The following is a 23,784-nucleotide window of genomic DNA, read 5'->3' as shown; positions in this document are numbered from 1 at the left end:
TGGAATTTGACAAATAAGAACCTATTTTCGTGAGCTTCAACTCTGCTTGGACTGGGTCTACAGACATCATAATTACGCCATTTTTTGTTTTTTATAAACTATATTTTTATTAAGAAATTTTTTTTCTATTAATACTTACTTTTTGAGTTATTTGTTTCAAAATAAAAACCACGTCTAAAAATGTGGTTTTTATTTTGAAAAATGAACATTTTCTATCGACCTGTGGAAGAAGATTAAAGGCCTAGTTAAAAGAGAAACTGGTATAAATAATGAGTAAGTTAGATACGATGAGCAGAGAATTCACTTTCTCAGCACACAAGAGTGAAAAAGGAAACAACATCAGCTCTTGACTATTCTTTTTTTTAATTCATAGCATTGGTTTGGGGCAAAACAAACTTTTTGTAATAAATTTAACCTTTGTCTATTTGGCAATAAAACGATTGTAACAAAGAGAAAAAAATTGACCTCTTACTTCACTATTCTGAATCACTGTCCTGAATCTTCTATTTTATCTGTCATTATGTATATCTTAAATGTGTTTAACTATCTCTATGGTCCTTATCATTTAGAAAAAGAAAGAAAAACAATATATGAATATTTATTAATAAACTTTTAGTAAATCTCTTCACATTAGTCTTCTTTTGTAAGCATACAGTTCTTCGTGGTTATAATACTCATGTATAAGCTGATACATATGCTGGAAAAAGTACAGCAAATTATCATACTGTCCATTGTAAGCTTCAGCACTATCATTATATAACAACTTAAATTGGTCTAAACACTTTTCAGTAAAACAATTATTTATTCCTTTATAACTGGGATTGAGTCCCCACCTATGGAGATGTATTTCTATCAAAAATTGGTGGATAGCTTCTATTGTAGCCAAATACCACCTAGGACTGCCTTTTTGATGCCTCCAGAATTGGGATATTCTATTCTGAATCACTACACACGGAATACTGCTTATTCTTTTGTCTTTGAAGATACCTAAAATCATAATCATGTTAAAATGTAATTAGAGTAAAGGTGAGTCAGAGTTCATAGTCAGTTAAAAGTGTACAGATGGAAGAGATCCAGGAAAAAAACAAGAGGAGAGTAGTAGAAATGGGAATTTGAACCTTTGATAAATAAATGGCCCTTACAGAAAAGATTAAAAGCTTTTAGTAGAACGTTTTATTATATATTCATTGTAACAGGGACTATATTTGTTTGTAAAAGAACAAGAAAACAGGAAAACAATAAAAGCTGAGTGACAGGCAGTTTAAAAGATAAAGTTAAAAGAAAATGTAAATGTTGCCAACCAGTGTTCGGCTCTAACCAAACTTTCAATATACCTGAAGAAGAAGAACAGAAGATTGTATGCTAGGGTATGAACAGCTGGATTTAGTGTATAATTTGTAAGGAATCTTATCTATTGCATGCACAGTCCTAATTTGTCATCTCAGATGAATAGAGTTAATCGAGAAATTTATGGTTTTGATCTGTTCTGGTGATATAACCATTGTTCAACTATTCATACTGTTACCCCACTTTACCCTAATCAAAGGAAGTGTTATTATTATTTTGGGGTGTTTCTCACAGACAACTTAGCAATTTTTCTTTAATTCCTTGCTTCAGTAGAATAGATACTAATAATCGAAAAATATTGTTAGTAGAGATCCATAAAAATGGTGTTTTAATAATGATAGGAATACAACACAAACCTTTACTCTGATTCCAAGTACTATCTATAAAAATTGCTTTTGTAATAGGCAACTTTCCAATATTTCCCCCAAATTCATACTCTTCTCTAGATTTTGGAATTTTTTTCATTAATGTACTTCTATTATAGCCTTGTGGCAATTCATCTAGAGGTGCATTTTGGAATTGTTCAATCACATCTTGATCTAGTCCATTGGATATCAACTGGCTTACACTGATAGCTTTCTGACTGGGAAAAATAAGTACAATATTTTGATCTGTGTAATCCGGAATGTCAGGATAGGTATAAATATTGACATAATCTTTAGCCAAAATTGCTGCATGCCCTGCAGTACTTTTACCATCTATTTCATGTTTATGCTTGATTATGTCAATTGTAATTGGTAGCTAAAACAAAATAAACTGTCTTATATTAAACAGTATACAAAAATTGTTTAAGGGTGATAGAAAATAGGGTAAACTTACTCTTACAGAAGGTAATTTCCCTTCAAGTTCCTTGATAGGCACGTAACATGAATAACAATAAAACTTTCTCGATTTTGCACATTTTGGACAGGGATGTCTACCTTCTAAAGTACCTAAAATTGAGTTGTCCTCGATTTTTAAACCATCAAAAGGATTTTGGTCGATGTAATTCTGGCGAGATTCTTCTGATTTTGGATTCGACATTACATTGTCTGTTAAAGGTTACTTCTTAAGCAAAATTAAAATTTAAATTCATGTATTTAAGTTTGAAAATCACAGGAGTGTGTTTAATTTTAACATAACCTCAATCATTTGTTTTGTTTGAAATTAGTATTAGACAACCTCTTAAACCAGATGTGAATAATATTAATTGCCTAGTCAGATGTTTTAGGATAAAAATAAGGGCCTAAATAGGATTAATATATTATATTTATTTGCAATCCTTTATATTTTGAAATATTTATTTTGTATTGTAAAAAATTAGTAGTACTATATTATATAAAAATTGTAGAATATATATTATTACTCCATTCTATTTCTAAGTAACATGAAAAGATATTAATTATTATTTGAATTATTTTTCTTTATGTATTTATTACTAGATGCCCACTAATACGGAAATAAAATTTAGACTATGAGAAATGGGCCCAATTTTTACAATACAAAGATATACAAAATTTCTTTCTGTTGGAAATTTCTAATGTAATTTGTAAGATTAATGTACCTTTGTAAGCTCTTTCACTGATACTTTTTAAACGTTTAAACAGTATCATGAGAAATGAATCTTTACCTAAAAAGTAAAATTATAAAGATAATGTGGCAAAAAGAAGAAGAAAAACACTGCAAAAAGCTCAACACTGTATATTTTAAGACCCAGAAAATCAAAACAGAAAGTGTTTTAAGATTGGCAAAATGATATAGAATACTACAGTATAAAAAATCTAATATTTTCCAAGATTTAATATCTAAAATATATGTTTACCTAACGTTCCTTTCAAATGGTCATCTATTTTAGTTTTTCCTATTTTTGCACTACAATCTCCTATTATCATCATTGTTTCTGGTTCAGGAATGTTAGAGATGGTTTCATGTATCAGGTGGTATCTTTCTGACGATATTCTTCTACTGTATCTTCTACCGCTTCGGATGTTGTACGTGTATAATATGCATTTTGGCTGGTTTTACTCACTCTACGGGTATAAAAAATAAATAAATTTTGTAAAAGCCTTAATTCTGCGTGGGAATTTAAAAAAAATTAAAAAAAGACAAATTGATGTTTTTGGTGGTAGGGAGTGGGGGGAGGGGGTGGCGGGCTAAAATTGACTTTTTTTAATCACGTAGCACGTAAAAAATAAAAAGAAATTAAATTCTGGGAGTGATGTCATTTTGCCTATTTTAACGGGGTACCCTTTTATTCAAAAGTTGTTAAGAGTGAGTACATACATATTAAATTTTTCCCTTTGACGAAGGATAGACGAATGAGTTTCATTTAAAAACATATATTTTTCATTTCTAATAATTATTTCAATAGTTACAACTAGTTGTTGTAATCGTTATAATTTGGCACCTCGAAGCGGCGTCCATTTTAAATTGCTAGAGGTCCTTCCTGTTGTTTTGTTTGTCCATTTGTTCCAAGACACTTATGTCAGTACCCCTTTGTTTCATTTTTGTAGTTGCCCCAATCCAACTCCTTGCCATTCAACTTATCCACGACACAGCTACTCCAAAGAAACCCTGCATAGGGTTTATTCCCTGAAGAAAACAGTTTACCCCTGCATAGGGTTGATTAACTCGATTTCTGGATACTCATAATTACTTTATTGCTTCTCTAAGTACACTAATAGAGAGAGTATCCAGTTGATGGATGACAACACTAGCTTCGACTGTTAACTCTTAATTTTTAATGATCTACTCCCGTTGTCTTCCAGGTATTTACTTCACTTGCGTTTGTTTATGCATTCATGTTTTACTAATATAATTTGTACACAATATTAAATAAGCTTTTGATTACATTGCAAATTTCAATCACATTGAGCAATAAGCAATGATTAATGTTATTAAAAGGATTTTAAATTTTTAAACTGATTTGGGTTACTTAGATCTGATTTCTGGATGCTTAATTAAATCCCGTTACAACTTGTTCTTTGATTGTATTTATTTATCTTTATATATTATGTAGGTATATATGTTATATTTTTAATGTTAACCGCGGGATATAATTAGGTAGGTACTCTTCCCTATTTTTTTGTTCCCGTCGTAACCGTCTGTATGTTTTTAGTATTGTTTTTTGCCTTATTTTCTTTCCGTTCTCGTTCCGTTATCTGCAAGTAATTTACACAATGATCTAGTTAACAAAGAGACTGTTAAACTATTGGGAATAACCATAGCTAATCGACTTAACTGGTCGGCCCATATCTCACAACTTAAGAAAAAACTATCAAGTTCATTATTTGTTATTCGCCAACTAGCAAGGGTTGTCAACTTTGAAACATTAAAAATGACATATTGTTCCTTATTCCACTCTCATCTAAACTATGGTGTAATTATATGGGGCAATTCAATAAATGCACTTCAAATTTTTAGAATGCAAAAGAAAGCTGTCAGAATTTTAGCCGGGGTTAGTTATCTAGAACACTGCCGACCTTTCTTTATCAAATTCAAAATTATGCCGCTACCTATTCTGCTGATATTTAAAGTTTTAACTGAAATTCACAGAAAACATGCCAATTTAATAAAGCAGTCTGATGTCCATGTTCACAATACGCGAAACTGTCACTACCTACGAACAAATCGCTTTAGATTAAGTCTTTCAGAAAAAAAATAGTCTTAATTATAACTATATTACAATATTTTACCAAAAAGTATAAAACAGCTAAGCTGTAATAGTTTCGATAAAGTTATAAAAAAATATCTTCTAAAATATTGTTTTTACTGCTCAGAAGAATATATGACTCATTGCAGAACATCCACTGAACTGCTTACCGTAACTTTGCCATAAATGTTTTTCTGTTTAATATGTGTTATTGTTTGTATATATTTAAGTAACGTTTTATATTCCTTTTTTAATACTATGTATGTTTTTTTTGACTTTCTACAAACAATATTTGTATATGTTATGTAGTTAAATAAATACTCTACTTCTTTTCCTTCTACTTTTCTTTTAGAATTAATTGTGTTCCTCATGATGTGACCGAGGTATTCAATTTTGGCTGTTTTTATTGTGTTTAACAACTCTTTTCCTTTTTGCTTTCTTAGTATCATAGTTATCATAGAATAAATCATAGTTTATTAAAAAATTATTGCACTTTTTAGATTATGTTTAAATCTTCTGAATAACTATTCATACACAATGTCCGACTAAAGGATAAATGATGAAGCTACGAAATACAACAATGGAGACCATGGTTAGGAAAGAGAAGCAGAGAAAAACCACAAATGAGATGGGCTGATAACATTAAGAAGATCGGAGCACACAACTGGAAGCAAGTGGCGCACAATAGAAAATACTGAATTGATTTGGGGGAGGCCTATGTCCAAAGTTGGATTACTTAAGGCTGAAGAAGAAGAAGAAGAAGAATTGTATAGTAGTTTTAATATTATTAAGTCCGGCCCTGATTCCACCGTCATATTTGTATGATCGTTAACCATACCTTCTGATGCCGTTTTTAATATATATATATATATATATATATATATATATATATATATATATATATATATATATATATATATATATATATATATATATATATATATATATATATATATATATATATATATATATATATATATATATATATATATATTTAGGGATTCGCTCAACCGTTTCCATCTCTCTCTGTTGTTCCATTCTCCATCGTTTAGGCCTCTCTTACTCATGGCGTCGTCTACTTCGTTCCTCCAGGATTTTCGAGGTCGTCCTCTTTTCCTCCTTCCTATGGGGCTCCATTTGGTTATTCTCTTTATCCATCTGCTGTCGCTAGTTCTTCTTACATGTCCATACCACTTTAATCTTTTTTGTTCTATATATGTTAGTATGTCTGTTTCTATTGATGTTCTTTGCTTTATTTCGTCATTACTTTTCCTATCCATTCTTGTTACTCTGCAGCATCTATTATCTTACTGCTGTTTTTCTTGTTTATGATCCAATTTTCAGCCCCATATGTCATAATACTTCGCACTTCTTCTTCTTAGAGTGTCATATCGCTACGGAACGTCGGCGACTACCATGCTTATAATATTTTTATACTGATCTCAGTCTTGCGTTACGTGTAGCAATTGGTCTGCTGTCAAACCTATCCACTGCCGCAAATTCCTCAACCAAGAGAATTTCTTCCGTCCTATCCATTTCTTTCCTTCGATTTTACCGTTGAGAATTAGCCGAAGGAACTCATATCTTGGTCCCCTGATTATATGTCCAAGATATTCTAGTTTACGCCTCTTAATAATATTTAATAGAGTTCGTTGATGTCCCATTCTTCGAAGAACTTCTTCGTTTCTGGTTCTGCTAGTCCATGGAATTTTTAGTATCCTTCGATACAACCACATCTCAAACGCCTCGATTTTATTCATGATATCGGCGTTTAAAGTCCAAGTTTCACATCCATACAAAAGTACAGACCACACGTAACATCTTGTAAACTTTTCACGGATTTCCAAATTTAAAGAGTTGTTGGATAATAGAGGCTTGAATTTTTGAAATGAGTTTCTTGCCTGTTCAATTCTACATCGAATTTCGAAGGATGGATCTAGATTTTGGGTAATCCAACATCCAAGGTATTTGAATCTCTGAACTCTTTGCAGCGGTTGTTGGTTTAATAGCGGTTGGGTTGCGCCGATATCCACTTTACTGGTCACCATGTATTTAGTTTTATCAATATTTATCGACAGTCCCCAATTTGTGCATTCCATGTCAACTCTATTGATCAGCTCCTGCAGATCGTCGATGTTTTCAGCTTGAATCACAGTATCGTCGGCGTACCATATATTGTTAATTATTTCTCCTCCTATGATTATTCCTTTTTGATCTTTTAAAGCTTCCCTAAATAGATTCTCAGAATACACGTTAAAGAGGGTGGGAGATAGTATATAGCCTTGTCTTACGCCTCGTTCAATACTGATTGGCTTTGATTCTCTGTTGTTGGTATTAATAATGGCTGTTTGGTTCCAGTAAAGTTTGGCAATAAGTTTGATGTCTTTCTCATCTAGTTGGATGCTCTGCAACGCGGTAATTAGTCTGGTATGATGAACGCGATCAAATGCCTTTTCAAAATCAATGAAGCACATATATACGGGTTTTCTTACCTCCCAACATCGTTGAAGGAGTGTTTGCATAGAAAATAGTGCTTCTCTAGTTCCAAGGCATCTCCGGAACCCGAACTGCTCTTGACTAATTATTTCTTCGCACTTGTTGTTAATTCGATTTAGAAGAATATGCAACAGTATTTTAACGGCATGGCTCATTAAACTAATAAGTCTACAGTCGCTACATTTCTTAACGTTTGGTTTCTTAGGTAGAGGAATAAAGATCGATTTTAACCAGTCCGATGGAATTTCACTGGTATCATATATTTAATTGAAAAGTACAGTGAGTTCTTTTATATTGTCATTTGAGAGTAATTTTAGCCATTCGCTGTATATTTGATCTGGTCCACTGGCTTTGTTGTTTTTGGCTTGTTGTATGGCTTTTTCCACTTCACCTTTTAAGATTGATGGTCCTGTATTTGCACTTAAGTTAGGTAGTAATCCTAACTTCGCACTAATGTTTTATAAATCTGCGTTTTTGTCTTCATATTTAGGTGTCTATCCCACCATACTGAGTTAAGTTGTCGGATTGCTGATCTTGTTTGTTCTAATCTTTGTGTAATTTCTACCTCTGTTGTTGCCTTTTTCGTGATTATAAACCCCAGGTATTTAAATTTATCCTTTCCTTTGATTGTTACGTTGTCATCAATCTGTAGATCTTCTATGTCTTCTCCACTTGTAGATAGGTACTCTGTTTTCGCGAGGTTAATATCTAGGCCAGCCTTGGTATATTCTTCTTGTAGTTTCTTCATCATGTAGCTGAGGTCGTCTTGGTCTTGTGCAATCACTACCTGATCGTCTGCAAAGCTTAACGTCTATAGGTATTCGTTCCGTACCCGTACTCCCATGCCTTCGCATTTTCTTTTCCATGTAGTCAAGGCTTTCTCTAAGTATATTTTGAATCGGGTTGGAGATGTGGAACAACCCTGCAGGAGCCCTTTTGTTGTGGTGAAGTCTCCTATGATTCTTGTTCCCATTTTAATGGACACTTTATTTTCTTTATACAGAGCTTTTGTAGCTTCTATGAGCTCCGTCTGTATTTCTAATTTGTACATTGCCTCTTATAGTTCTGACCTTGGTACAGAGTCATACGCCTTTCTCAGGTCTACAAATGCCAAGTGTATATCTCTATTTTTTGCTTTTTTCTTTTGTGGTCTATGTTTTTAATACACACGTTAATACGATCATAGCTTCTCCATAGATTCTAACTCGATGCTTTAGATGAACAAGAGATATTTTAAAAATAAAACGTTATTTGTTTAAGGATTTTTCTTAATAGTAAATAATAAATTCAATAATTTCATAAATAAAAAATATTCCATAAATATGGGCCGCACTGTATATACTCAAAAACTTACATATTTATATTAAATATATACAATTATCTATAAGTTTTGGACAAGACAAGATATGAAATATTTCTATCAAAGTTCAACATACTTTACTTAAATATGTTACACAATGATAGTGTTAATAGTGCCAAGATTACCGTATTGACGCAATGCATTGTACTGTGATTATTTATTTATACATATCTTAGAACATCACGATGATACAAGTGCAAGGAGGAAATAAATCAGATGCGTTTGTTTTTTATTTTTTCACTAGTGTGTCATTTAGTCTTTGTGCAAAATTGTAGTGAATCCCCATGATTAGCAATTGTTTAAGATGATAATAACTTCCTGTACAGACCATTTTTGTTGCATTAAAATGAAAAGAAGTAAACAATCCAGATAAAATGGCTGAACCGACAAATTCTATAAAGATAATAACTAATTATGACAAAGTCGTCTTTGGTTTATTAGTGCAAACAAGTTGTTAAATTGAGGATGATCTGCGGGTACAATGAGTCAATTTAAACAAAATAAAGTCAGGCCAGTTCATCCCATAGAAGAGTCTAACCTTTTGTCGAAGATCACGTTTCTGTAAGTAACTATTTTTTGGAAAATTTGGTATTTACTTGAATATTAATATTTAACCATTAAGTTCATAAGTTTATAATGCTTTATTTACTTTTACAATCTGTATAAGCAATAAAACCAGGAGTAAATGGTTTGACAACTAAGATGAAATAGACATATATGTTCATATACTTATATTCCTTTTATTTTAAGCAATTTTATGAGTTAAAATGGTTGATTTGACAGAGGGCATTAACGTTCACTCCACTGCACTTTAGAATCTATTAGGTAGAGTGCTTAAACCCCAACGCTTCTGAATATTTCTATGTTGGAATTGGAAGTTACGAAATTATGACTTTCTCTGTAACCTTTCGCTTATTATCCTATTTTGAAGTGTTCACTTTGGTAGTTTTGTAGTATTTTTCTACATATTTATTGATTTTATTATTTACTATATTTGCCAATATTTTGTATACAGGGTGTTTCAAAAAGGTATGTCATAAATAATTAAATCACGCATTCCGGGGATAAAAATAAATTGATTGAATCCAACTTACCTGAGTACAAAAGTGTACACAAAAAAAGTTACAGCACTTTGAAGTTACAAAATAAAAATTGTTTTTTTTTTGCATTATGTCCTAAACTTCTTGACATTTTGTAATAAAAATGGACACGTTACTTTCTTGTTCTGAAAGCATTTTTCATACAAAAAAAAACAATGAAATCTAAGCGCACAGAAAATTTTTAAGGGGGGTGTGCAGCCCTAAATCCTCCCAAACTTTTGAGTACGTTCAAATTAAATGAATTTTGTGGCATCATTAGTTTAGGTTTAACACATTATTTTTAAAAAATTTTTTGCCTCTTATCACTTTTTCGAAAAACTAGTTTTTTCCTAGATGGCCATAAAATTACAATTAGTTTCTACGGAAACAATAATTACAAACTGTTCCATCAATCTTCTTCTTCTTACGATGCCTATCCGTTCCGGATGTTAGCGATCAACATGGCTATCCTAACTTTGCTTGCTGCTATTCTATTCCATCAATAATAGTCAATAATTTGAAGCTATCATTTATTGTGTGAATAAGATTAATATTAAAAATTTTGATATTACAATGACCTACACATTTCAGGAAATGGCAGATATGTATTTAACTTTGGGCATCTTTGGGTAAGTTGGATCAGATTAAATTATGATTTCAATAAACTATCGGGAATATCGAAGGTGAATGTCAAGGAAATAGTGCAGCAGCCGCAAGGCGTTGTGCAGTAAAATACCCCAATCGAAATACACCCGACGGTGTGTAATACGGGAAACGGGTACATTCCAACCGCAAGTTGCTAGCAATAGTGGTCGTCCAATAATGGATGCAACTGATGAAGACATTTTAGAAATCGTTGAAGAAGTCCCTTTAACAAGTACAAGGGTAATAGCTGCTCAACTAAATGTTCCTCACGTAAGGGTTAGGAGGCGTTTGAAGGATCAGCTGCTTAAACCCTATCACTTAATAATGGATCAAGAGTTATTGGTTGAAAATTATCCTAAAAGGATTGGATTTTGCGATTGGTTGTTAATGGAAAACACTCGAAATGTTAATTTTATTAAAAATATTTTGTTTACCGACGAGGCTACCTTCAGTAGAAATGGAATAACAAACCATCATAACGAGCACATTTGGGCCGACGAAAATCCTCACGGCAAAAAAACGACTCATCACCAAAGGACTTTCAAAGTTAATGTTTGGGCAGGAATTGTGGATAACAATCTAATAGGCCCAATATTTCTTCCCAACAAGTTAACTGGTGTTAATTATTTGCAGTTCTTGGCAAACGATTTACAAGAGTATTTGGAAGAAGTGAATATTGCAATAAGGCAAAATATGTGGTTTCTACAAGATGGCGCTCCACCTCATTACAGTAATGAAGTCCGGGAATACCTTTGCAGGCAGTATCCTGGTCGGTAGATTGGAAGGGGTCGTGACGCACCTATTTCTTGGCCATCCAGAAGTCCAGGTCTTAACCCCATGGACTTTTGCTTTTGGGAGTTTATGAAAGAGAAAGTGTATTCTGTAACAATAGAGGACGAACAACAAATTAAGGGTTAGAATAATTGAAGCTGCAAATCAATTTCTTCAGAAAAATATGATTTTTCAGCGCATTCGGTTTTCCTTATTAAAATGATACCGAATGTGTATTGAAGAAAATGGGGGCCATTTTGAAGATTTATTGTAATATCATATTTATAGAGGTTATGGACATTTTTTGTACTTGTTAATTCATTTAAGCCATTTATTTAGTTGCACGTAATTTTTTAAAGGTTAATGAAAAGGTCCGTAACTCAATAAAAACTGTTTTTTGAAAAAAGTGATAAGAAGCAAAAAATTTTAAAAATAATGTGTTAAACTAATGATGCCACAAAATTTATTTGATTTGAATGTACTCAAAAGTTTGGGGGGATTTAGGGCTGCACACCCCCTTAAAATTGTTCTGTGCGCTTAGATTTTGTTTCTTTTTTATGAAAAATGCTTTCAGAATAAGAAAGTAACGTGTCCATTTTTATTACAAAATGTCAAGTAGTTTAGGAGATAATGCAAAAAAAAACAATTTTTATTTTGTAACTTCAAAGGGCTGTAACTTTTTTTGTGTACACTTTTGTACTAAGGTAAGTTGGATTCAATCAATTTATTTTTGTCCCCGGAATGCGTGATTTAATTTATGACATACATTTTTGAAACGTTTATCATTCATCAGTATATTGGAGACTTGCCCAGTACCGGACACCTGAAGATTTTTAAAAATAATTTTTTTTGAAACACCTAAGAAATAAAAATACAATATTTTAACCCCTTGCTGCATCATTCTTTTATTTTTTATAAAAAAAAATCTATCATTACAAACTTGACTTCAAAATTACGGTAATAATATAAAAAAAATCTTACTTGGTTAGTTTTATGTATTTTTTTATCACTTTCTAAGAAAGTTGTAAAAACAATTTCTATCTTTGTTTAAGCAAAGAAAAACATTACACTTCTCGCATTTCATGAAGCTTTTTGAACCACAGGTATATTTGCATTTTTGCCTTTCACTACACCATAATGGAAGATGACCATATCAAGCTGTTCGTACATCTTGCATTGGAATATCGGTTCCTGGACCTCTTCTTTCTTGTTTTGTAAATTTTCCATAGCTCCACACGGACGACCTCTTTTTGTAGTAAAACCAGCTTTATTACCTTTGGATAAACACTCCGCTACTGCCATTTTAAAATCTGCCAGAGCTAAATTATTATGCACATTGTAAATTTTTCTCCAAAGAATCCACACATTCACAGTCATTAAATCGATAATATGGAAAAATATACGCATGTACCATTTTTTGGATCTGAGTTTGATCCTATAATATCCCAACATTGAATCCAGGAGATCTACTCCCCCCATATACTTGTAGATCGTCACAGCTTTTGGACATGGATCCATTATACTCGTATGAGTCTTAACTTCAACTTCGGCGTCGACTAATTTTCTTTTCACGAGATTGATCTAATGGTGTTTAGCAGTGATTAAATCTGCCACTAGTACAGCCATAGTTTTCGAATTGATGAATAATGACCAATACAGTTTTTTCTAAGGGTATTGGTCTATTTTCAAAAGCTGTAGTTAATAAATTAATACTTTCTTGTACAGAATGGCCCTCAAACTACCAATTTATTATTTTTACTCTTTCTGCCGTGGTATAAACAGATGACATTGAAGCTAGTATTTGAACACTCTTTATCATTATTGTCTCATTTGTGATGTCCAAATACTATAATAGCAATAATAATAATAATAGGATACCATCAGAAGCGAAGTCGAACGGGAGATTCATAACCAAGAGCTAGTTGTGGATCAAGTCCATAATCAAATCCCTAATGAGCAGATTCCTGAGCCCATCAAACAAGAAACTCAACCTGTTAATACGCAGCACGACAACAACGAGTTGCACGATAGCCTGGTAAGAGAAATGGCACGTGCCGTACAAGAGTTTAATGGTAGAAACCCACTTAGCAGACCGCGCAACCAAAAATAAACTCTTGTAAGAAACTAGGTGCGCTGTTACAAATTATGAACACTGAAGTCCTACCCAATTAAATCGTGGAAGCCCATACATTAAAATATATGCATATGCTGATTTATTGTGCAGCAACAGCCACTGCTAATGTTATGGGCATTAAGATCAGAACACGACGGGGAACTAATATCGGAAGGACTGAAAACAAAATTGCACCCTGGAAAAAAAGACTGCTGAGTAAAATTGAATTATTGCGCAGGGATATTGGACAAATTACAGAATACATCCGAGGAGTAAGAAGTCGAAAAGTAATTAAAAGAACTAAAGAAATAATTCTGAACACTCCAAGGCACTCGCAACATGATCCAGAAAACAACATAGCTCAACACTGCCTAGACACATTAAAACAAAAACTTTCCGTTTATTCAGATCGCCTAAGGAGATACAAAGTTAGTAACAACCGTAAATGCGACAATATACTTTTTGAGAATGCAGAGAAGGCTTTCTATAGAAAACTGAATTCCACCGTAGAAAATGTAAGTAAATCCTACCCAAGCCAAGAAGAAATTCATGAGTTTTGAGGAAACCAACTTTTGACGCCAGCTAAACAAAAATGCTGGATGGATTGAAGACACGACGAACTACTGTCAACACTACAGGAATATTCCTTATGAGCCTTTCACCACTGAAGAAGTCTCGAACATTATCAAAGAGCTTCATAACTGGAAATCTCCTGGACCAGACGGAGTTCAAAACTTCTGGCTAAAGAAGTTTTGGAGTGTTCATGAACTTTTAACAGTATTGATTAATAATATTATTTCTAATTCACAGGAAATACCATCATTTCTTACTCAGGGAACCACTTATCTAATACCGAAGGATCAAAATAACACCCAAGATCCAGCCAAGTACCGCCCAATTACTTGTCTTCCAACTTTGTACAAATTGGTCACATCCTGTGTAGCCCGGCGTATCTACCAACACTGTGCTCTGAACAATATCATAGAGCCTCAACAGAAAGGATGCGCTAAGCGCTCCATGGGCTGCAAAGAACAACGTATCATCGACTCAGTAATTTCTAACCAGGCCTACACCAAAAAAAGAAACCTTTTTACTGCCTTCATTGACTACAAGAAGGCTTTTGATTCAGTACCGCATGAATGGCTTATAGATATATTAAAAATATATAAAGTCGCTGATAATCTCGTGGTCTTTTTGAAGCAGAGTGGAAGACTAAAATTCACCTTCAAATACCTGATGAAACCAATATCGAAAATGAAGATATCCCTATTAATCGGGGCCTTTTCCAGGGAGACTCGTTGAGTCCACTTTGGTTCTGCCTAGCGAAAACTAACAACACTGTTGTGGCGAAGCTTAATCATCTGTTGTATATGGATGATTTGAAATTAATGGCTTCCACTCGAAACAACTTAGATCAGATGCTAAAAACTGTAGAAACTTTCTCAAATGATATTACTACGCATTTTGGACTAGACAAGTGCCGTATACTAAATATAGTCAGAGGAAAGGTTCAGCCCGGAGGTTTCGATATGCAAGATGGCCAAAACATCGAGGAAATGGGTGAACATGATATGTACAAATATGTCGGAGTACAGCAAACGGGAAAAATTGACCATAAGCTAATGAAAACCGAACTAACTTTCGAGTTCGTACGAAGAGTAAGATAACTAAATCGGTCATAATATCTTAATAGTAAAAATTTGTTTAAGGCATTAAATACATACGCCTGTTCCGCGCTGAGCTACTCATTTGGTATTATAAAGTGGTCAAAAACGGATCTAGAGAGTCTTCGGCGGAAAGTAAAAACACTTCTCACAAAGGCGCAAAAACACCATCCACGCAGTGCAGTAGAGAGAACAACGTTACCTCGATATCAAGGGGGAAGAGGACTTATGGACATAGGTGAGCAAATGAATAAACAAGTTGCTAATTTAAGAACTTATTTTCAGATGCAGGCTGAGACATCTACCTTACATCGAGAAATTTGCGCAGTAAATGACACAACGCCGCTAAAACTGAGGGAACAACAAATGCGCATAAACCATCTGGGCGACATCTCAATGAGATCAGCCAAGAATATGTCGACAATACAGCGTCGAACTACTGGTTGACATCAGGAAAGATGTTTTTTGAGACTGAGAGTTTCCTACTTGCCATTCAGGATCAGGTTATACCAACTAAAAATTACCTGAAATATATTGTTAAAGATCCTCAAGTCCAAAATGACAAATGCCGATATGGATGCCAAGCCCAAGAAACCATCCAACATCTTACCGAGGGCTGCCAGGCGTTTGTCGGAACTGATTATAAAGAACGCCATGACTTAGTAGGAAAGATTATCCACCAAGAACTAGCTGACAAACTGGGACTTCTCCAAACCGACCATCTTCCTTATTATCAATATGTCCCTGACAGAATGCTTGAAAATGACAACTACAAGCTATACTGGGACCACACTATGCCCACAGACCAACTAGTGGCACATAATAGACCGGATCTCATACTAGTTAATAAACTTACCAGGCAAACAATACAATGTTAAATACAACGAAAAGATCGCCAAGTAGAGAGATTTAGAAATACAAATCAGGAGACAATGGAGAATGGAAAGTACCCAGACAGTACCTATTATTCTATCTACTACTGGTGTTATTCCCAAAAACCTCCTAGTGAACATAAAACAGCTGGGTCTAAATGAACATCTTTATAAGGCCATGCAGAAAGCTGTACTCCTCGCGACGTCCAGGTGTGTATGAAAATTTTTGGGAGATACTTCAGCAAACCAAGTCACCTAGGGCTCGATAACACGGAAAGAGTCCCACCAGAGCTCAATCCTTTTGATACCGTAGGTATCTGGGATGAGTGAATTTCCCCCTAAGAGGGAGTGTGAGCCGTATGGCTAAGTCTGGATAATAATATAATATTCCTTGTTAAGCTTGACTAAATTAATTCAGATCATAGCTATTATAGTTTCCGAAATCTCTGTATTAATAATTAAATCCTACATAAACACGCTAATCACATAAAAATTTCTGTGTAGCTGATTTGCAAATTATTGTTTTTCTATTACCATAAACATTTACTTAGGATAAAAATATGTCTGGAGATATGAAACGGTAATAATATTTTGAAATTTCCTAGTAAATTTCTTTTTTGTTTATCAGTATAAACAATTAAATAATTGATTGAGTACATATTGATAAAGTTTTTATTTTATAACTGCATAACAACGTTGAGTTGACAAATATTTTTAACCTTGTGCTGATGTGAAGATGGTCAGGGATCATCATGTGTAGGTATAGTAATAACAGACGGGTGCATCCCATACAAAATTCCAACTTCTTATCTAAAATCACATTTTTGTAAGTATTTTTTTTTTTGGTAAGGAACAATTATTATGTACTGCATTTAATAGGAATAATCCACAATTTTTATTTAAATAGAAGAAGAATTTATTAAAACAATACCAACATTAATAAGACAAAGACATATCGAGAATACATCATTTAAGTTTCAAAGTAATGCTGCTGTGGAAAATAGCTCCATTTTCTCAAAATTCATGAACTTCTGGCTTGGAAACGATTTATGGACACTTGACACTTGACAGTGGAATTGAGTTTCCTATATAACGTCTTCCCTTCAAGCTCAAAAAATGTATAATAAACGGAATTTTTTTGTTTTAATGTACGCAGGCACTGCTATAATGTGTTGCTTTCTGGATCATATTGTGGGTGTCTTGCAGTGCTCAGCATTATTTCTTCAGTTTTCTAATTATTTTTCTACTTTTATTCTTTGAATACATTCCGTAATTTGACCATTATTTTTACGCAATAATTCAATCTTCCTTTGCAGTCGTTTGTCCCAGGTTGTAAGTCCTTCATCAGTCTTTCCGATGCTAGTAACCCATTGTGTTCTGATCTTAATGCCTATAACATTAACAATTGATGTTGCTAACAGCAAATTAGCATATAAAAATATTCCAATGTATGAGCTTCTACGACATAGTTGTGTGGGACAATTACTGTTATATATTGTTATTATTTTTGTTATTTTAATTAATCAAACGTTTTTTTATTCTGTCCTTTAAAACAAAAATTAAAATATTTTTTTTTTCAGATACACCTTGCCAATATTTTGGAAAACTCACAAAAGAGGAACTTTCGAAGAGGATGAACTTTATGAAGTACTCAAGAAATGCAAAGCAGAAGAAGCCGGAAATGAAGTTGAAAAATGTATTAAAGATGACATAAAAAATCATGGATATTTGTCTCTTTTTCGAATATTATGTAAATGCTATGGGTTAAAATATTTTGTACTAGGAATGATACAAGTGACTGTTAGGTCTATAGTTATGTAAGTGATTACATTAAATTGGAATTCATGTTCTTAAGTTTTTCTATCTTGTTTAATGACTCTGTTCAGCAATTAGCCAACACAATACGTTAAAATTCCAGATGTATTACTATATAGGCACTCCTGGGATTTTAATAACTAACAATCCTTTACAGCTTGCAAAATATAGGAAAAAGTCCAAGATTTTACCTCTTTGCGCAAAAGAAAGAACACAGCCAATGCAGCAATAAGAATGTACTATATATACACTATCTGAGCTGTCTATTCGGCTAAAAGGTAAATTCCGTTAATGGAGTTCGGTAATTAGGTAGCAGGGGGCACTCCTCTACGATCCCAGTAGAGGATAGACTATAGCAGGGCTTGGGAATTCTACCTTATCTTAGCCACTGACGTCCTTCCTTTCTATCATGAGGGAGTCAGTTCCTTATACCATTTCTTGTCTTTCTCTAAATTATCTCTACCTACACTCTCGACAAGCTGAAGCAACCCACCACCCGAGACACGGTGATGAAAATTAACTGACAGATATATCCGACCCAGTCGATCACCTTATAACGGCGTCGTCAAGAAAAAGAATGGTACTCCTCGCTTCTGTTTGACTATTGTAAACTCAACAAGACGACAGTCAACGAAGTCTTTGAAATCCCGTTGAAAGCCTTCAGCCTGCCCAAGGGATCAGAATATGAGAGACTGGTATTTCCCCTTTTCACTGGTTTTATTCACGAGTTCGTGAAAGTGTACATGGATGATTTCATAACCTATTTCGACAACTGGGATCACCACTGGAAACACCTCCACCTCCTCTTAAAACGTCTCCGCACACATAATCTTGTCAATCTGCGTTTACGCACACTCAACCTCTGGAGAAACACCGCGAGAGAATAAGAGGCTTCCGAAGAATCCAGTTCAGACAAGCAGCTCAGAAGTTTCATCGGAACTTCCATTCCTTTCATTTACATCTAGATATTTTGTTATATTTATGTTATTTTATGTTATTTTTGTTACATATTGTTATATTTTTGTAAGCTTTTTTGCCGTCTACTTAATATTACATATTAACGGGTTTTAAGACCCTTGATCAATTACATATTATATTTAATAATTTTAAATAATTTTTAGAATAACTATCCCTTTGACTTTATCCAAAGTTATAAAGTACTTTCAACCTGGTCAAGAAGAACTATCCAAAAGCTCAGCCATATACTGCGCCATACTACTTGTACTCCTGAATTTTCTGAGTGTGACTTACCTCCACAACTACCTTCTGGTTCTATCAGAACTGGGAATCAAAGTACGAACTGCATTCTGTTCCGCAATATTTAGAAAATCCCTACGACTAACCCAGAAATCGCTGTTAGAAGTGAGCTCAGGAAAAATTGTAACTTTGATGACTAAAGATGTAGCAGCGATAGAAAACTTCATTTTCTATTTCAATGACGTGTGGGTGGGAATAGTGCAAGCGGTTATTGTGTTTTATTTAATATTTAACAAAATGGGCGTTGGTTCTTTGATTGGAATTGGATTCTTCCTTTTAGTTATTCCTGCTCAAGGTAAATAAAAACAGATATATAAAAATTTTTCAGACATTTGGTACTCACTCACTATGTATAAACTATTACTTCTAATAGTTTAGTTATGTTTGCCTCTGATTCTTTATGTTTAATTAGACCTTTTAGAGAAACTTGATATTATTATTATCTGAAAATTTAGGATGAAGTAGAATCACGTAAGTTAGGCCTCAGCTAGTTCGGTCTCCACTTAGTCCGGCTGGCTCTCTGAGCATGAGCCACGCACTTAAATGATTGAAACTTGAAACGCTTAAACGTAAGTACAAGTCAATGGAACAGAGACTACAAGCTCTGAAAATATTGGAGAAAGGAGAATCCGTGCAAAGTATTTACAGTGTTTACTCAACACTAGTTGAGGAGTAAATAGTAGAGTATACAACTTTGTTTCACTTTTATTTTTATATTTATTTCATTCAATAGTTGTCAGTACTTATATATTTTTAATTGTTCGTTTTTATTAACTTCATAAAAATCAATTTTTTGCAGTTTTATTGGGAAAGTTGACGTCTAAATTAAGACTAGAATCTAGTAAGAGGACTGATGAGCGATTGCAGACTACCAAAGAGATGTTGTCGGGAATCAGTACAATAAAAATGAATGTGTGGGAGTATGAATTTGAACACAAAATTAACCAAACCAGAAAGTAAGTCAAATTTGATTTTTGGAATATTTTTTTTTATTTATTAAATTTTGTATATCATTTTACGAAAAACAAAGGCTTACGGATTAATCTGCGAAGATCTGCGAAGAAGGACGAGTATTGCTGATGTTGTGGAACGCATAGCGGAACTTAAATGGAATTGGGCAGGCCATGTAGCGAGAATACATGACTCATGATGGACGAGTAAAATTACACATTGGAGGCCAAGAGCAGACAAACGTAGTAGAGGAAGACCACCTACACGTTGGGCTGACGACATCAGGCGTTTAACGAAAGATTGGCAACAAAGAGCACAAAATCGCAAAGAATGGATGAGTTTAAGGGAGGCCTATGTCCAGCAGTGGACGTGATAAATGACGGCTGGATGATGATGATGATGACCGATTTTGCAAAAAAACGGAACTACAACAAAAAAGATCAAAATTGTATCAATAATAAGACTATAACATCGATATAAAAGATCTCAACAATATATTATCACAACTTAAATAAATTGAGGTCTCTTTACTGAGAACAGTAAAGAGAATCAGAAACTGTTCTATAGAGTTTTAAAATCAACGAAAAAAGAAAAAATGCAAGATATGAAAAACCCAAAGAATAAAACTGGTGAACTTCTTACAGAAGAAAATGAAATAATGAACAGATGGAGAGAATATTTCCAAGAAATGCTACAAACACACTGCTATCAAGAAGAAAACATTAACAAAGAAAAGAAGATGATAATGTAGATCCAATAACCATAAATGAGGCAAGAAGCTATTGCAGAAATGAAAAATGAGAAAAATGAAAAAAAAATCAGGGTTTGACAGAATAATCAGTGAAATGAAAAAAATAGAACAAAATGCAGCAGAGTTATTACCAAAGATACTTATGGAGCAATAACCAGTGATTGTGAGGTTTGTTTAAATGCTTCTTTGATAGCGGCTTTTGTTAAATCGGAAAGGTAACGTTCTGACGGTGAACTTGTTCTGGGTTTCTTTTTTGGTTTCTTAATGTCTGTACTAGGGGGAGGCATGATGTTGTACTCGGACGGATTTGCGACCGAGATGTTATCGGGAATATCAGTCTGCTCACTTGTACTCTCGATTTCAGAGTGGCCACGTTTATGTGTGGGCGTTTTAGTCATTATGGAATTGTTTGGTTCTGAAGCAGACATATGTGGTGATGTTGCGGGTTGTATAGAAGATTGTGGTGGTAAGGGATCTATTATCTGGGTTGATATTAACGGCTGAGGCTGGAATGTTATATAATTGGGTGGAGGATTGGGACAATTTGAGGCAATATGCCCTGACTTCTTGCATATGTAGCATTCCATTTTGTCTGTGGACAAAAATATTCTGTTTTCATTACCGTCGAATGGGATAACTAATGAAGTTTGCAGATTGAAATTGTCAGCAGAGGTAAAAACATATACTTGCCTTCTAAAGCTCATGATGTGCGAATATTCATCGCCGGGGATACCTGCTCTTAAAAATGAGACGGGGGAGGCCAGTTGGAGTCCAAGTTCTTTTATAACATTTTCTGCAAGGTCGTGTGGTATACATGGAGATATATTGGATATTATTACTCTTTTGTGGGGGAGACTAGCCTGCGAACATTCATTACAGAGTTTCCTATTGTCAAAATCGGATGAGATTTTAGAAGTTTGTCGACGAGTTCTGAATTAGTTAAATATATACAAATTCTGTTATTAGATATTCTGGATGCGAATAGGATTTGTTTGGGACCAATAGCGTCACCTACTACCTTGACGTAATCAAACAATTTTAGGTTTTCATCGGCATGCAGTACTATGGCTTGATCCCTCTTTGAAAAAGTTGATCTAGGAGTTGATTTGGTTGCAGTTGCACATGAGGAAGTTGAAGTAGAATTATGCTGAATATTTTGTGACATATTGAAAAGTTGTGAACTGTGAGGATCTGATTTGAGAACTGTATTTGTTATCGGTACCCTTGTAGTCAAAGGTAGACGAAAAATTTAATTATTGGTTAAATTTAGTTAGGTTTTATGTATTTTCTTCCAAAAATACATATTAGGTAGGCCTACGCCACTGGTAGCTGACCCAATTATTAAAGAAATTATTAATTTGCTAAAATAACTAATTGATCCAAAGAAAACATGCAATTAGGCTTATCGATACATACGGTAAAGTCTGGTCTTACTAGTATTTAAAAGTAGTTGTTTGGTTTCACAAAAAGCACTAAAACTCGGAGCAAAACACTGATACGATGTTACCTCGTTTAAGTACACACTCGAAATCCCTTTTAATAATTTAAATAATATAAAACATCACTTTCACATAACAAACAATCACATAATACCTTATTCCTATTTCATTAGTTAACATCTCTCCCCTCAAGAAACTTCTCAGCTAATTATCAAACAGTTACAATAAAAACCGAAGATCACCCATCATCAGCAATACAGGATAGTTTGAACTATGCTTCCCGAATCATTAACTAATAATTCCTGTATCGGCATCATTTAATTTACTTTGTACCGTTTGACCTGAAGATGCTTTGCAAAGTTTAGAAAGCGAAACCGGTCGTTTTGGTAGTAAAATTAAATTGATTGTGAGTAAGTCTTATTTTATTTCTTTTTGCCTATATTAATATTAATGTATAAGATATAAAAATAATCAAACTATTTATTTTAGGGAAGAAATGAAAGCAATATTAAAAATATTTCTTGCCAAAACCACCGTTCTGCTAATTGGAAGTCTGACATCAAAAATAGCCTATTACCTACTTTTAACCACTTTCATCCTTTTGGGCAACACTATTTCAGCCGAGCTGGTATACTACATCACGACTTTATTTTTAAGAATAAGGCATGCTCTCAATGTTGCCATACCCATGGGAGTTACCGTTACAGCTGACATGTCTGCAGCTGTGAAAAGAATTCAGCAGATGATGACTGCTGAAGAAGTAACTGTTAACGACAAAATTGAGGTTAACCAAAAGAAAGCGCATGTTTCACTAAATAATTTATTAATTGAAGTGGATGGTAAAGTACTTCTAAAAAATATTACTCTAAGTTTTGATTCGGGTCTTTATGTTATTGGTGGATCCACTGGTAGTGGTAAAACGGTTCTTTTAAAAAGTATTTTGGGCGAATTTGATACAAAAAGTGATCAAGTAATTAAATATGGAACTATTTCTTATGCTGCACAAGAACCATGGATTTTTCCAGCAACTTTTAAACAAAATATTGTTTTTGACGAGGCTTTTGACGAAAAACGTTATAATCAAATTTTGGATATATGTGCTTTGGGTTTTGATATTGACCATTATACCTTAGGTAAGTTTAATTTTATACTGTACAGTCTAAAGTAGTAGTAATAGTACTATAGCTATAATAAGATGTAAAGGAAAACTATCGCAACCTATCAAATATGAAACTGGCATTAGACAAGGAGATTCGCTGAGCCCATTAATATTTAATCTGATAATGGATGAAATTATAAAGAAAGTTAAAAAAAGAAGAGGATATAGAATTGGAGAAAAGGAAGTAAGGATAATATGCTACGCCGACGACGCCATAATAACAGCCCAAAATGAAGATGACCTACAAAGATTAATTAAAGAATTCGAAGACACGGCGCTCATATACAACATGGAGATCTCAACAGTGAAAACTAAAGCGATAGTGATATCAGCGGAACCGAGACGATGTAAACTAGTCGTAAATAACAAAATAATAGAAGAAGTGATGGAAACTGAATACTTGGGAATAAAACTGTCAAGCTACGGAAAAGTGG

The 23,784-nt window shown here is 33.7% G+C and overlaps 2 protein-coding genes across 4 annotated transcripts in view; one reads left to right on the top strand and one right to left on the bottom strand.

The window, feature by feature from the left end:
- Positions 1 to 582: 582 nt before the first annotated feature.
- LOC140441582 (tRNA-uridine aminocarboxypropyltransferase 1) lies at positions 583 to 2,491 on the bottom strand. The gene is made up of 3 exons (XM_072532411.1): positions 2,167 to 2,491; positions 1,704 to 2,088; positions 583 to 987 (listed from the first exon to the last, which is right to left on the bottom strand). The coding sequence occupies exons 1-3, from the start codon at positions 2,368 to 2,370 to the stop codon at positions 626 to 628; spliced, it is 951 nt and encodes a 316-aa protein (XP_072388512.1). The 5' UTR covers positions 2,371 to 2,491; the 3' UTR covers positions 583 to 625.
- Positions 2,492 to 8,918: 6,427 nt separating this feature from the next.
- LOC140432696 (probable multidrug resistance-associated protein lethal(2)03659) overlaps positions 8,919 to 23,784 on the top strand; it is a 39,855-nt gene continuing 24,989 nt past the window's right edge. Inside the window, exons 1-6 of one of the 3 annotated variants that reach the window (XM_072520759.1) lie at positions 8,919 to 9,395; positions 10,505 to 10,542; positions 17,559 to 17,795; positions 18,915 to 19,345; positions 19,850 to 20,006; positions 22,681 to 23,324. In XM_072520759.1, the coding sequence (XP_072376860.1) occupies positions 10,508 to 10,542; positions 17,559 to 17,795; positions 18,915 to 19,345; positions 19,850 to 20,006; positions 22,681 to 23,324 (1,504 nt within the window). In that variant the 5' untranslated portion in view covers positions 8,919 to 9,395; positions 10,505 to 10,507. Of the gene's footprint in view, positions 9,396 to 10,504; positions 10,543 to 16,667; positions 16,805 to 17,558; positions 17,796 to 18,914; positions 19,346 to 19,849; positions 20,007 to 22,680; positions 23,325 to 23,784 lie in introns of those variants that run through there. The other 2 variants (XM_072520757.1, XM_072520758.1) reach the window with 2 other exon arrangements.

This window comes from Diabrotica undecimpunctata, chromosome 1, assembly GCF_040954645.1.
Source record: "Diabrotica undecimpunctata isolate CICGRU chromosome 1, icDiaUnde3, whole genome shotgun sequence".
Lineage (NCBI taxonomy): Eukaryota > Metazoa > Arthropoda > Insecta > Coleoptera > Chrysomelidae > Diabrotica > Diabrotica undecimpunctata.
This window is presented reverse-complemented; position numbering and strand designations above follow the sequence as displayed.

Bases quoted from the DNA above. Each gene is read 5' to 3' on its own strand.
- LOC140441582 (XM_072532411.1), bottom strand. From the start codon at position 2,370: ATGTCGAATCCAAAATCAGAAGAATCTCGCCAGAATTACATCGACCAA. The intron at 2,089-2,166 runs GTAAGTTTACCC...ATTTTGTTTTAG, and splicing joins GGAAATTACCTTCTGTAAGA to CTACCAATTACAATTGACAT. The intron at 988-1,703 runs GTTTGTGTTGTA...TTATGATTTTAG, and splicing joins TACTTGGAATCAGAGTAAAG to GTATCTTCAAAGACAAAAGA.